This window comes from Esox lucius, chromosome 18, assembly GCF_011004845.1.
Source record: "Esox lucius isolate fEsoLuc1 chromosome 18, fEsoLuc1.pri, whole genome shotgun sequence".
NCBI lineage: Eukaryota > Metazoa > Chordata > Actinopteri > Esociformes > Esocidae > Esox > Esox lucius.
In genome coordinates, this window is record NC_047586.1 from 17,635,171 (window position 1) to 17,650,465 (window position 15,295).

The 15,295-nt window shown below is 37.6% G+C and overlaps 1 protein-coding gene and 1 long non-coding RNA gene across 2 annotated transcripts; one reads left to right on the top strand and one right to left on the bottom strand.

Moving 5' to 3' along the window:
- Positions 1–3,532: 3,532 nt before the first annotated feature.
- On the bottom strand, positions 3,533–6,707 carry LOC105017586 (alpha-(1,3)-fucosyltransferase 9-like). Its single transcript, NM_001311048.2, is given in 2 exon segments — positions 3,533–4,690; positions 6,516–6,707. A coding segment is annotated over 1 exon segment (1,122 nt). The 5' UTR covers positions 4,681–4,690; positions 6,516–6,707; the 3' UTR covers positions 3,533–3,558.
- Positions 6,649–15,023, top strand: LOC114829407. The gene is made up of 3 exons (XR_003777320.2): positions 6,649–6,737; positions 7,280–7,411; positions 14,872–15,023. It is a non-coding gene; the product is annotated as an uncharacterized LOC114829407 (long non-coding RNA).
- Positions 15,024–15,295: the final 272 nt, after the last annotated feature.

Below are 15,295 nucleotides of genomic sequence, written 5' to 3' on the forward strand. Positions count from 1 at the left end.
TTGCCATGATGTCCATTGTTCACTGTCACGATCTGGGGATTTAAGTCAGGAGAGCTACTGTTGATTTTACACCAGTTATTTATTTTGTGTGGTTCTTACCAACAGTAACCTGATGCAACTTTCCTAATGAACAATTCATGTGAAACATGACGACTTTGTGTCCTTATGTCCTTTATGGTATGCTACAAAGGAGATATTTAGATATGTGTCAGAGGACACTTCAAAGTCTGGTTAAAAACAATTAAAATGGGGAAGACATGCTTAGTTAGCTTTTGCTAATGTTTTATTAATTATTATGTTGGCACTATTTTTTTCCTTACTGTGCATTTTTTACCTGTAAAATTGCTGCTTGAATCTTTTCCACTATCTGTCCTTCTCTCTGTCTCCTCCTGTTTTAAATTAAATAAAACATCAATGAATCTAAATTGCAGTAGAATTCCACAAAAATTATTTTCCATAGGCTAATATCATCAATCAATATAAAGCAATCAAACAAATGCATTTAGCTGTTTGAATGTATGAGACGCTATTTGGTGGTTTTCCATGAACCAAAACAAAACAAAAAAAAAAATCTTTACATTACAAAATAACAGACACCGATACTGAGATTGAAAAATCATGTTTAGAAATGTGTGAGTAAGTTTATTACGTTTTTAAACACTGTCTGTATATCATACATACTTACATCCGGGTTTATTCAAACAGCCTCCATATACCATACTTCTCCATTTGGGTGCACTACTTTCCACAGTTTAAATACAACGCTTGTTTTCTTCTAATTAAAAACAAATTGATGAGAGGTTAGGTTCAATTGACCTACATAGTACAAGCAATTATTTAACAGCTGTGCACTCAGTTCTCCAAGAGAATGATAAGGCTGATATGCCATTTTCCAACTATGTCTCAAATCACATTTCATGGGTGCACACTACACATAAAGGTAAAAATACAGTGCTGAAACATAATATTTACTATATGCAGTTTACAGTATATTTGTCTAACTAAACAGTGAAAAGAACACTCAAAAATCATTTGCAGATGTAGATTTATCAAAAACGTGGATGAGTCTTTTTTCATCTGGCATCACTTTAACACTGACATTTTTGTCATTCAGCAGATATTTTAAAACAACACCCTCTAGTAAAGAACTAGACTTTTTTCAGTTTTTGATATTCCAAGATTCTCCACAACATAAATACAGTTGAATAAAAAGTAAAATAATACATTCCATAATATAAAACTATTTTTCCTGAATGTTAAATAAGACTTGATCTTGATACCCTCATTCCCTGAGATTGATTAAAAAAATATAAATTGACTGACTACATTTTTTGACTAATGGTAGACCAGAATGATGAAATATCACAAGAGGAGACATTATGTAAGGACCCACAGATCATGATAAAATCCAGCCCTTGAAAGGTTCTTTCATTAAACTCATTTATCACATTTATGTCATTCATTCCTGCTTTACATGCCTAAGTCAGAGGCCAGTCTGAGTTAAAGAATTATGTTGGCTTTGAATTACTATTGTTACTATTATGAATCCTGAGAGAAAGACCTTCTGTTTTATACTACGCCCCCCACTGTCATGAACACACACATAATTGCTGCTCAAATGTAGCAAACATTTATGTTTTTCCTAACACAAGAAATGTTTTAAAAATGAAAATAAGCAACCTTTAGTTTGAAGGGCTACTGTCAAACCCAAACAGGTGCTCAGTCAACTGCTTATTGTTGCTGTAGATACACACGTCTCTACTGTGACGTAGCACAGCTTCCTTTGCCTAACACAGGCGGAAATAACCAAAAACGAAAGCAGAAGCAAAAAAATATTATATCTATAATTTTACACAGTGAGGGAAAATAATATTTGATACCTTGCTGATGTTGTATGTTTGCCCACTGACAAAGAATGATCAATCTATAATTGTAATGGTAGGTTTATTTGAACAGTGAGAAACAGAATAACAGCAATCCAAACATCAGCCTCAAAACCTTAATGACTTGGAGAAGATCTGCAAAGAGGAGTGGGACAAAATCCCTCCTGAGATGTGTGCAAACCTGGTGGCCAACTACAAGAAACGTCTGACCTCTGTGATTGCCAACAAGGGTTTTGCCACCAAGTATTAAGTCATATTTTGCAGTGGGGTTGAATACTTATTTCACTCATTAAAATGCTAATACATTTATAACATTTGTTTTTCTAAAAAAATAATAATACTTCTAAAATAATATACTAATATTCTGTCTCTCACTGTTCAAATAAACCACCACCACCATCCATCACCATCATCTTCCGCTTATCCGGGGCAGGGTCGCGGGGGCAGCAGTCTAAGCAGAGATGCCCAGACTTCCCTCTCCCCAGACACTTCCTCCAGCTCTTCCGGGGGGACACCGAGGCGTTCCCAGGCCAGCCGGGAGACATAGTCCCTCCAGCGTGTCCTAGGTCTTCCCCGGGGTCTCCTCCCGGTGGGACGGGACCGGAACACCTTCCCAGGAAATAAACCTACCATGAAAATTATAGACTGATCATTTCTTTATCAGTGGGCAAATGTACAAAATCAGCAGAGGATCAAATAATTTTTTCCCATCAGTGTAAACACATTCTTTCAATCAAATGTATTTATAAAGCCCTTTTTATATCAGCAGTTGTCACAAAGTGCTTTTACAAATCTTTCAAAGCTACTCTCAGCTGTGACAATTTACAACTTATTTTTTGCACCAAAGACCTGTGTTTAGGAAGTCAAATATCTTCCCCCAGAGCTAGCTAGCTATTGTTGATACAAAGGCAATATTATGAGATTCCAAACAAAACAGAAGATCTGTTTTGCTGTGACTGACATCTGCAGTTGTGTTGTGCTCCATTTCTGTGTCAGCTTCTGCTGTGGACGGCTGCCTGAAAGTAGCATCAAAGATACTGACCCACATTAGTTGGTGTGAAAATATGGCTGTTATTGAAACAGTTCACAATAAAGCATTTCAATTTTGTCTATTTTTCATTGTTTATCTGGAGCATTGCAGATTTGGGCATTTCCTTGCCATCTTCAATTTACATTGGTTTGTGTGCACACTGTTAAAAAACACTGTTAATGTATTTGTTAATTGATGGTTTATTAAAGGGGAGGATAATTGACTCAACTAAATGTCTTATTCAAGATCATCAAAAAGAAGTAGGCATTAGGGTGTCATGTTCTATTTCAAAAGAGAACAATCACCTATTTGTTATTATTTTATTTAACCTTTATTTAACCCAGAAAAGCACATTGAGACACAGAGTTTCACAAGAGAGACATGTCTAATATGTAATCCATAATAAACAGTACATGGGTCTAACTGAATTATCATTGTCAAATTTCGGTCCTGATAGAAAACCAGTTGAGGACCACTGGGCGAGTCGTATAGACTCTAACAGATCTGCCACCTCTAATATCAATAAATTCACTAATTAAGAAAACATATAATTTTGATTACTGAACTAATGACCTAACAATCGACCAATCAACAAAATGCAAGTCATAAGTAATATACCTGCATACATACATAAAACACAACATTTCAACCAAAGTACCATTTGTAAAGGTCATGGACAACCTTGTAGTATTTATTGTCTCTTGCCATGTATTCACAGGCTGTACAGACAGGTTGAATGAATTCTTCCTCTAATGTCAGGAGGTGGGGCTTGGCTTTGAAGTACCTCCTCCACTTAAAGTAATTTAGATACATCTCATCATTCTGGTCCAAATGAAGCAGGAAGTCAGCCAGTGCCTTTGCATTAGAGAAATCATTAATATGAATAAAAGATTCAGGTGGGATGAACTGTTCATAGTTCTCTCGAGGCGGACCCATGACTACTGGTACAGTTCCTGCGACAAGCGGTCCATTCACTTTTTCTGTGATGTAATCTCTGTGGATTGAATTCTCAAATGCAAGGTAGAATTTACAGCTGGCAAGAGTTGGGTAATAGTCCTCGTACCTCAAACGATGTCCTGTGAAAGCTGTTCCAAAAACATGTATCTTAATGTGTTTCACAAGCTCTTGATAATACCTTGCTCTGGTTGATGTCCCAGTTGAAGGGTTATTGTTGCTCACAATCCAACAAACTACTTTGTCTTTCTTGGGCATCACAAATTCCCCTTCCATTTCAGTCCTTCTCAAGACTGTCAATTCATTTCGCACAGTGATGTCAGCGTCTCGTCTATAGCTCAAGGTGAGATTAAAGAGGTTTTCCAGGCCTGGTATTTTTGCTGTATTTGTTGGTGATTCCACATGAAACCAGATCCACTTCTGAAAAGGTGGACGAGGAGACCGAGGCAGGTTTGCCAAGTTATGGCTGATGTCTTTGTGGAAAATGATAACTCCATCTGCTTTGTCGTAAAGGGATCGGTCATCTGTAAGAACACAAGTATCGATGTTGAACAGGGTTTTGCAGCTTCCAAAATTCCATCGCACGCCCAGTGGCCAGAACCACAGCAAAAGAAGAGGCTTTTCCACAGGCTTTTCTGTTTTATTTGTAGCCACAGATACCTTTTCCTTTACCAATGTGAAATCCACATATGTGGACGGACATGAAGTAGATGATGGTGGAAAGTAAACCAAGAAAATTACTATTGAACACACAATCACAAAAACAGCTAATAGTGCTGAATATGTGTTTCTGCTGGAAGTTGTTTTTATCATTGTTTTTGTCCTGAAAAAGAAAGAAACCCCTGTTAATGTAAGCAACATAACACATACATTTTTTCCCAGTAAAGATTACATTTGAGAATTTGGATGAATGATTAACATTCGCGAATGCAACAGCTTTAAGTAAAATCATATGCTGTAAAAATGAATAACTACATACAGCTCCGGAAAAAAATAACCACCTTTTTCTTTCCCTTCCAAAAAAGTTGAAAAGGAATTTTTTGAGTGAGGAATAGAAGTGTTCAATTGGCAGTGGTCTCTAAAATTTACCCCTTCTGTTCCTCACTCAAAACCTTTCATTTCCAATGTTTTGGAAAGGGAAAAAAGGTGCAGTGGTCTCTTATTTTTTTCCCAAGCTGTATCTATTGCAGCTTAGACTGCTGCCCCCGCGACCCGGCCCCGGATGAAGCGGAAGAAGATGGTATGGTATGGTATGGTATGTATCTATTGTTAGTCATAAAACACAAAGTTCTGAATAGGCTTGACACAACAGGGTCATTGCGTATTTTTATGGGTAATGTGCTACTTTTAGTTACATAAGCTTTAAAATGTTGTTCATTATATTTTATTCTGTGTTGTTGTCACTTAAAATCAACTGAAGGTTTATTATATGTGAATGACCTTAAGAAACATATCTTCAAGGGGGTTATGAACAGTCCAGAAAAAAACAGGGTTATGCGGGTGTGTTTTCAAAAACAAAATTTGAATGTGCCTATTTCAGGGCATCACATGATCATACTGGGATTTTTCATGCAATAATATGTTCAAGCAAGATTATTTGAGATTTACATGTGTCCACATGCAAAAATGTATTTCATTTTTACTGTAATGCCTTTTATAAAGCACAGTTTACACCAAAATATTAGGTTTAAAGATAAGATAAACTGAACACCTAAATTAGGCAGTGAACTAAGATGGAAAGCATGAAAGAAATTCAAAGCCATTACAAAACAATTCACATTTAAAGATTTTGTAAACATGAATTCAATGTGTAATTGAACCAATTGCACTGTAGGGCAGCAAAACAAGTTATACTGTAGGGCAGCAAAACAAGTTATCACTCAATGTGACAAACACCCCACTGAAACCATGCATGCCGAATTCCATGGGATTATCCTATATGTCGAGAGAAACACTTCAACTAATACATTCAGTCCTGGATTAGGCCAATATCTACTAATAGTAAAAAAAAGGAATTTAGGAAACTAAAGCTAAAAATGTATTCTTGTTATTACGTGATAACACAGCTGAGAATGTTACCTAATACAATATAATGATGCGATTTGACATGAATACCTCACCATTTGAAATACAAACAGAAAGCAAACTACAGGGCTTTCTCGGCCTAAATTGACAGTAAACCATAGCAAAATGTGATTACGGTTACTGATAAAAAAGAAGGAAAACAATCCAGACATATTACAAGGTCTGAAAGCAGCCAAACCACTGAGACCGGTAAACACAGGAAAGCATGGCTTACTGAACATAAATGCAGTATATTGGCAGCACATCATCTTGCTGCCTGTCATAAAACGACAGTGTATGACAGACCAGAAATGTATATTATTATTGATATTATTACTGTATGTATGTTTGTTTTTTCTTTCATTGTTTACTGTTCTACTAATTGTCCAGTTGGCCACCTTGATCACTACTTTATAAATGTTTTGTTTAAAATGTAATTCATATTATTCCCAGAGTACGCTCGGCAATATGTAGGCTATAATGTAAAGTCATGCCAATAAAGTTATTTCAATTTGATTTTCGATCTCTCTTCCAGAAGTCGTTTCCTTTCGAAAACAAGTGATTTGGTTTATCTGTGAACGTACCGTAGACTTTGCTGGCGCCTCCAAATATTCGTCACGATCTCGTCTATATGATTGACATCCTAAAAAGTGAGGTAAAGTTATTTGCTATCATTTATATAAATCAATTAATTTCCGTCCACACTGCACCGGTGAAGTACGCTGCCTTTCCGCCACAAATGAAAAGCAAGATCATCAGTTCGTAAGGAGTTAAGTGAAAGTCCGGCTCTACACGGAAGTCTACAGGTGAAGTTCAGAGATGGGGGCGGTGCTTCTGCGACAGTCTCGAGATGACGCCTTTTTAACACTTCTTAACGTTTAATAAAGGCGTTTTTTACATCAAATATGAAACGTATGATATTTTAGTTTTTGCCCTAGCACTCACAAATGTGATTATTTTAGCCTTTTTCTGTACTTACTCAAAATACGTTTTTTTTACTAATATGAATTACCGACATACCATGGTTTTAGCATTGATGTTTGATGGTACTCTTATATGCACCTAAATAATACAATCCATTAAATATGCATTTAAATACTGTTTAATAATTATTTGTAAATGTTCATAAGTTAATCCACCCTTTGTTAACAAAAAGGTGTGACCTTTGTGACCAGTTATCAGAGTTGACATATTAATGAATATTCTATCATTTTAGCGATTTACAGTTGTGTGCACATTTCCAGATGAATATAGGTAATTTTAAATATATGTTGATAATGAGAGAGAGTTTATCACATGTTACTGTAAGTACTCAGTTTTACTCAGTTTCTCCCATTCTTCCTTGTAGATACTATCAAGCTCTGTCAGCCTAGATTAGGAACATGAGTGAACTGCAATCTTCAGGACACCCAGCATGTTCAATACAAGCGTGCCGCACAAGCCCTGAAAAGTGAAGCCAAAACGTCTCGATCGCCCCCTGGTGAGTGGTCCCAGTATAGGTCATAAACCCCGCCCTCCCCATGTTATTCAATGGGACGCGAGACCAACTAAACAATTAAATTACCCTTCAATTATCTTTTTTCCGAAGCTGGTTTCTGTCATGTACTGTAGTTTGTATCACGCTAATGTAAATTCAAGAGTTTGTTTTTAAAATAAGTTGGTTTTTAGTTAGTTATTTAATGCTCTAAAAACGGTGGTGTGACGTCGTGATTCACAGCTTTGATTGACAGCTATCTGAGCCAAGGAGCCACTGAAGCGCCATCCTCCTTCGGAGGACTGAGGAGATTGGAGCTCAACATTTAATCTCTAAATTTCTATAATTGATATAATTTCACACGGATATAATGGGTTGTTCTGCAGTACATTGTGCTAACCGATCTGGCATTTCCAATCGATCTTTGAATTTTTTTCGGTAAGTTAAATTTATAAGCTATTTAATTAGTAAATAAATGTAATGGGCTAGCTAACGTTAGCTAAAAGACAACAAGCCTCGTTAATAGCTAGCAGGTGATCGTTAGCTAGAAGTTACCAATTATTTTTGTATTAGGCCTATTCTAAATTAAGGTTAAACATGATGTAAGTTAGGCTATAACATATCGTCTAGGTTTAACAAGCAAAGGTTGTACTGTACTTGGACTTGCGATTGATTACGGTATGCGCATTCTGCGAGGGAGAGTGAGGGCGGGGCACAGGGGTGGGGCCGTTGATTTCGCAGCTTTACGGCTTTACTTCCTGCTCGCTACTGCGCATAACTACTGCGCAGAACTGGTCCCAAGATCGCTATCTGCGCAGGCGCAAGTCCAACATGTCAGCGCCGTATCGGGTCACTGGTGGCTTCAGTTTTCACCAATGGAAAAGAGCGAAAGGGCGTCGTCCATTTTTTTTACAGTCTATGGTTCAATAGGGTTCAAGTCCATACTATGGCTGGGCCACACAAGGACATATTTGGGTACACAAGGCTTTGTGTTGTTGCCATCCTTAAATATTAATATTTGCTCCCATCTTAAGTCCTGTGCACTATGGATTCATCAAGGACCTTTTGCTCCATTCATCCTTCCCTTCAATCTGGAAATGTCTCTTAGTCCCCATTGCTGAGTAACATCTCCATTACACAATGTTTCCACCAGATATAGTGTTGGGCATTCAGGCCTAATAGTTTAATTTTGGTCTCATCACACTAAAGATTTTTATTTTAATTTTATCAAACGTTTCTTCTAATCAGAAGTGGCTTCAGTCTAGCCACTCTACCATAAAGGCCTGATTGATGGATTGCAGCAGAGATGGTTGACCTTTAGTCTGGTTCTCCCATTCCTGCAGAGCAATTCTGAAGCTCTTTTTGAGTGGCAAGAGGGTTCCTCCCTGACCAAGGTGTTTTCTGCCTGGTTACTTTGTAAGGGCTAGCTCTGGTAAGAGGGGAAAAGGTGAATAGTGTTTATGGGTTGGAGCAAATTATGATCCTTCTGGAATTTAGCTAAATGTTTTCATATATATTGCTCATAGAACCGATTTTACATGTTAGCTTTTGTGAAAAGCTGTAAGACCTAGTATTATGCAACAAATAAGGCGTGTCACAGCTATGTTGTCAAACCTGTTGAAGGAAAATGCAAAAACCTGTCTGACCACTAAAGAAACTAAAACATTATATTTCATGTCTCCTCATCATCTTAATGATGTACTTTTGAACAAGTCTTTGCTTAATAAAATATTTGCTTTATGTAGTCATCATGTATGTAAAAATGTGTATAATATTACCATAATACCCTACCTGTTATTATTTTCTGAAGTATTTATTTTCAAGACGATTTTACAAGTAAATCAAACCAAATATTCCAGACCTATGGAATCCCAGGAATAACAAATGTCAGTAAAAGGTTATTTGATGAGTCAGTTATTTAAAAGGATAGTTAAATATAAATAAGTATTTAATAATTTCCTTTGCCTACTATTAGCAAAACAAAATACATTTAAAAATATATTTTTTTACTTTTCTATTTATCATTTTCTCTGGCTTTGTATTTTTCAACGCTTAATTTTTACTATTTTCACAGTCCTAGCACAAGTTTAATAATTTATCTGTTTCCAGTTTTCCTCATGCTACATTTCCCATTTTCCTCATGTAAGATATACCATTTTCCTCATCTCATATTTGAATTAGAAGGGTGTCTCTAAACTACCTGGGCAGTATCTGATACACCTTTTGCTAATCATTGTGCTCAACAAATGCTCAACTACTACAGTCTGTTGTGACTAATACTACAATAGTCAGCCACTTGATGTCAGTCAGATTCCTTTTGGATCTCGCTACAGTTTAGCTAGGTATCTAACTATATAGTTTGACTTTGAACTGTTGTCTTTCGAGCCTGGTACTCCTGAGGTGTGGGCCAAGACCTCAAGTCATCCTAAGTTTATGTGGAGCAGGAGACAAGTAAAATTTAGAGAGCAAATTCCTTAGATTACGAGGATTTACAATGGAGAAGGAGAACTGTCCCTACAGACCTGGCACAATAATATAGCAGAGTAAAACCTTGGGGCTGAGACAGGGGGGTCCAGTGACACTGTGGCCCTATCCAGGGGAGGCACCAGACAGGGCCCAACAGGCAGGAAGATGCTCCACCCACTTTGCCAAGCATAGGGACACAAACCAGCCACAACCACCCTCAATGAGGGCCGACAATTGCCAGCAGAGTTCACTCTAATTGCTCAATGGGCGCAACGGAGACATAACAACAACCTAGCGCTTTCGCCCCCGAATAGCGTTAGAGAGAGGGTGATGACAGCCCACCTGGCAAGACAGCAAAAGTGGACAGTATCAAGCCTTTCCATTCACCTTCACTCCCCTGGGGCAGACTAAACTTAATCATAGATCATGCTGAAAAGATGAGTCTCTAGTAGACACTTAAAAGTTTACACTGAGTCTGCATTTCTATCCTTAATTGGCAGATCTTTCCACAGTAGTAGTGCTCTTTGAGAGAAAACCCTTCCCTCTGACTGTTTATTAAGAAATTCTAGGTACAATTAGAAGGCCTGCCTTTTGCTATCATACAGTGGATATAAAAAGTCTACACACCCATGTTAAAATGCCTGGTTTTTGTGATGAGACAAAGATTAATCATGTCAGAACTTTTTCCACTTTTAATGAGCCCTATAATGTGAACAATTCAATTGAAAAACAAACTGAAATCTTGGAGAGGGGAAAATGAAAACCTTACAATGCCCTGCTTCATATAGTGGCATTCTGGAGGTTTAGCCTTCTTAGGCACTTGGCCAATGCACCAACAAAAACTGCGTTACAGGTGCCCTATGCAGCATTTTCCATTTAAAAGATCTGATAATAATCCTTACATACCATATCAGTTAACATAAAAAAAAACAGTCTCTGGCAGAGTGTTAGGACTTAAACTATCCCCATTGCCATGGTTGCAAGAAATACGTAGAAGGTCGAGACGAGCCATGTACTTCCTTGAAGGTGTGAGGTAAATGCCAATGACAAGCTTTGTTTGGGTTCATGTAGCTTGCACAAAAAACTCCAGAAACGAAAATATATGGAAGCAATGCGGGTAGACAAAGCGTAAAATTAGGGTACATTTTGCATTTGATGGCGAGAGCTGAAGTTAGTGTGAACAGTGATGGCTACCTTTCTACTTGACAAGTAGGTTACATCAGAACATTCAGGTAGTTGGCTAGGTAGTCAAGGAAAGCTATGTGTAAGTTACTAGATTTTTTATGACACAGAAACAATTATATGACTTAGACAATCCTTCGATGTTCTTGTTTATTTTATTTGTATGAGCGCAGATACATTTTAGGATTGTTTCTCCAAATTCTTTGATCGACACAATAAGCTAACGTTAGCTAGCTAAGTTATGGGTCCGAGCAGACTACTTTATTCCATTGCTGTCTGGAAACCTGCTGTTCTCTACAAAATGGCAAAAAAACGAACATGCATTGTGGGTTGTTTGATCAAACTTAATGCCTAAGTGAATATATACATTTTTTGTCATCTGACATTACTAAAGCAAAGAAATAGATAATTAACCCCAAATTCCAAATGTTTTAAATTAAGAGCATGGACCTGGTGTAACCATCTCGATCAAATAAGCACACAGCCATCATCGCTCATTCAATGGGAGACTGATGGAGAATAGAATGAAAAGAGTGCTAATCATTTTGACATCTCTGTAAGAAAAGTTATACTAGTGTAAGTAATTGTGTAAGACTAAAATGTTTATTTTGTTTCTTTTTTTTCCATATAATATAGCTCAGCATTAGAATCTTTTATTTTATACACTTTGCTTCCTTGATAGGGGAAAAAATATGATTAAGGAGATAATTTTGTTTTGTTTGTACCTGTCAATCGAAATGTCAAGCATGTCGTGCTGCAACTTGTTTACGGTGATGACACCCTCTCAAATTCACTAAGAAAATCATGCTTCTAATTCGGTCCCATTCAAGTCTCCTTGTCCTGGGCATGTATGCCTTGCTGGGTCTAGGAAGCTGCTCAGACTTCTCTGAGTCATTGTGTGGGGCTCAGGCACCAGGGGACATACTGATAGGACTATTCTTTCCAAGTCACACCAAAGTAATGCCCTCCAACTGTGGACACAGCCTGAAGGCTTCACCTACAAAGAGTGAGTAGAACAAAGAGTTTTGTGAAGAGTTAACGTTTAAGATGGGGCTCTGTTACTTGGAAATCGCGACTGTGGATGAAAATCAGGAAGTTGAATCAATCATCTTTTCTATTACTAAAAGAATAAACAATTCTGTGAGTCTCTGAAATGTTGATGAGGCTATAAGGCCTGATAGAAACCCAAGCAAAACTGTTTTGGTGCAAGTCAGTATTTTAAGCAAAATACACAGTGGGGAGAACAAGTATTTGATACACTGCCGATTTTGCAGGTCTTCCCACTTACAAAGCATGTAGAAGTCTAATTTTTATCATTGGTACTCTTCAACTGTAAGTGATGGAATCTAAATCAAAAATCCAGAAAATCACATTATGATTTTTAAGTAATTAATTAGCATTTTATTGCATTACTTAAGTATTTGATACATCAGAAAAGCAGAACTTAATATTTGGTACAGAAACCTTTGTTTGCAATTACAGAGATCATACGTTTCCTGTAGTTCTTGACCAGGTTTGCACACACTGGAGCAGGGATTTTGGCCCACTCCTCCATACAGACCTTCTCCAGATCCTTCAGATTATGTTGTGGAAAACACTTCAGATTTCCAGACAAAAAAAGATGCAAAGACTCAGGGGCTTTCAAATCCAAAAGTAGACTTTATTGACGTCATAAAGCCGTGCTGATCTGCAGAGCAACCAAGCCATGTTGGTCTGCAGAACAACCGAATTCCAAACACAAATCTTTATACAGTATGGTTATACAATGACATTAGGTCCTCCCATTATGCTAATTTCTAGATGGATCCTTCTCGAATCTTCCATCAATGTTTTTCACAACCCTCTGGGATTCACTCCCTCAGCCACTACTCATCATGACTCAGCATATTCTCTGAAATGGAAAGATTTCCTTATCTATGGGCTCACTCATCCTCCCAAGATTCTTCTGTCCTCAATATAAGATAACAACAACCATTCATTGCACTGACCATGGGAACAATAGTTCATCACTCTCTCTTAACAATTAAACTGTTTGGGAAAATAATATGAGCCCTGGTTAAATGTTTTATCAATGAACACTCTATTAATATACAAGTGATCACATGAGACGTTCTGTCTACTCTTCATCAGGTTAATGTGAAAAAACATTTTAATGATAATCTCCCTACACATCCCCCCTCTGGGACTTCTAAGTCCCACAATCTAGACCTGGAAGCGATAGGTGAGGAGGAGAACTCAGTTCCTATAAGAGAGTTGAAATCAACCCAATTACCTAAAACAATCTCCTCTGTCAACCACCGCTCCAGAGGCTGAAAGCCAAACCTCTCCCTCCCCGTTTGGCTGGGAGGAAGTAAAAGACTTCCAACCTGACCAATCAAGTGAGTGTGTGTAAGCATGTGCAGATTTCTTTCAGAGCCTTGCAAAATATGTTGTTTCAAAAGATTACATATGAATGGAATATAAACTGATTATACAATGAGTATAAATTGCATAAAATAAATCATACATAATTTGAATGATAATCACTTCAATCAAAGAGAGTATGAGAATATAAGTAAAATAATAAAAATAATAAACCATCTAATTCTCCAAGCAGTACTCTCTTTGAAATAGGTTGGCTACCAGCCACCTAGGAACTTGAAACCTTCAGTAACAGTGGAGAACAATCCAATTCAGCACAGAAATCAGCCCCTTTGACACAAATCACAATTATAGGGTCTTGAGTAATGATAATGTCATCATGAAACATTTGTTCACCTATCTTCCCAGGATATTTGTTGTCCTGCAATACCTATACCAAAAGAGTTACATTTTAGTTTTGACTTCCCGCTCCATTTAGACAACCTCTATCCCAATACATGGCAAAGTCTGAATTTAACTGGGAAGTTACTCCCTAGTCCTCTCCCTTCACCTGGCACAATGTCCTTTTGTTGTTATTGTCAGTTGACGTTTTGACCCAAAGGCCTCTTTGCTTTGGTCTTGATGTTGTAAATACTTTAACAGAACTCAGTGCCATCTTCTTTGGCAGTGAGCCACTCTGTGCCTCAGATCTGTTGCTCTTCTGTCTCCTCATTGATGTGTTCCAGACATAACAAGGTCAGGCCTTCCGCCATCTCCCCCAATGAAACGTTCATTAATCAGGTTCTGGAACCCAGAAAGTGCCGAAGGGAATGGTTGCAGGAGGTTTCACTTCACACCATTGTTCCCAAATCGTCTCCATGCATTGAGTCAGAGGTCCATGACACCATCCCCATAGGAGAAAGAGAAGACAAAAACACTCCATTAGTTTATCTATTCTCCTGGGCCCTTAAATCTGGGCTGCTGCCATACTAAAATAATACTCAACTATTAGAGATGGTGGGACCATTACTTAAATGTCAGACAAATAAACAAATGTTTCAGATGTATAAAATCATCACATATAATTCACAACAAATCCAAAACAATTATCAATTTAGATTTAAAATAACATTATGAATTATCATTGCCCTAATAAAAACTTATTTTTTTGTCCAAGTTATGTTTCCACCCATGTGAATGTATTTTTGGTCAATAGGTTCCTAATCACAAAATCAGTAAAAACGGTTTTCTTGGTGCTATAGGGGTATCATTTTACAAAACACTGTTTCACATAAATTTCAAAATGGGCAAAAAACAAAAGACTAAAACTAGCTGGAAGTACAATAGCAATGACCAAATAAACAATTTAATCAGGATTTGCCAGAACATTTCTAAGACCCAAACATAACATTGATGGAAAAAGTGTATTAAAAATTTAAATAAAACTCCCCTCTCCTCTGTGATTCCCCCATGTCCAGTCAAGTGGCTCCTGGCTGTTACAGTCATGGAATGTAGGAGCCTCATCGTTCTGCATGCATCTATCCATTCCTCCAACCTCTCCTTGACTGTGGTGCAGCTGGAACCATCAGTCTCTCCATTCCTTCAACCTCTCCTTGGCTGTGGGTGTAGCTGGAACCATCAGTGTCCAATATTCTTATTCTGAACCCAAGGCAGTCTCTCACAGGTCTGGGCTTGGTTTGGCCTTGGAATGATCTGGGCCATCTGTGTGAGGTTCCCCTTTATTGGACAAGGTGTATCAGGGTTGCAGGATTCAGGACTCCTACTCTGTGAGAAACAAAGATGGAATCTCGCACAACACAAAGTTAAAACCTTGACTGGAGAGTTTAGCATTAACTTACTGAATTTAAAGTTGTGTGTTAATCAACAATTTTAAACCCCAAT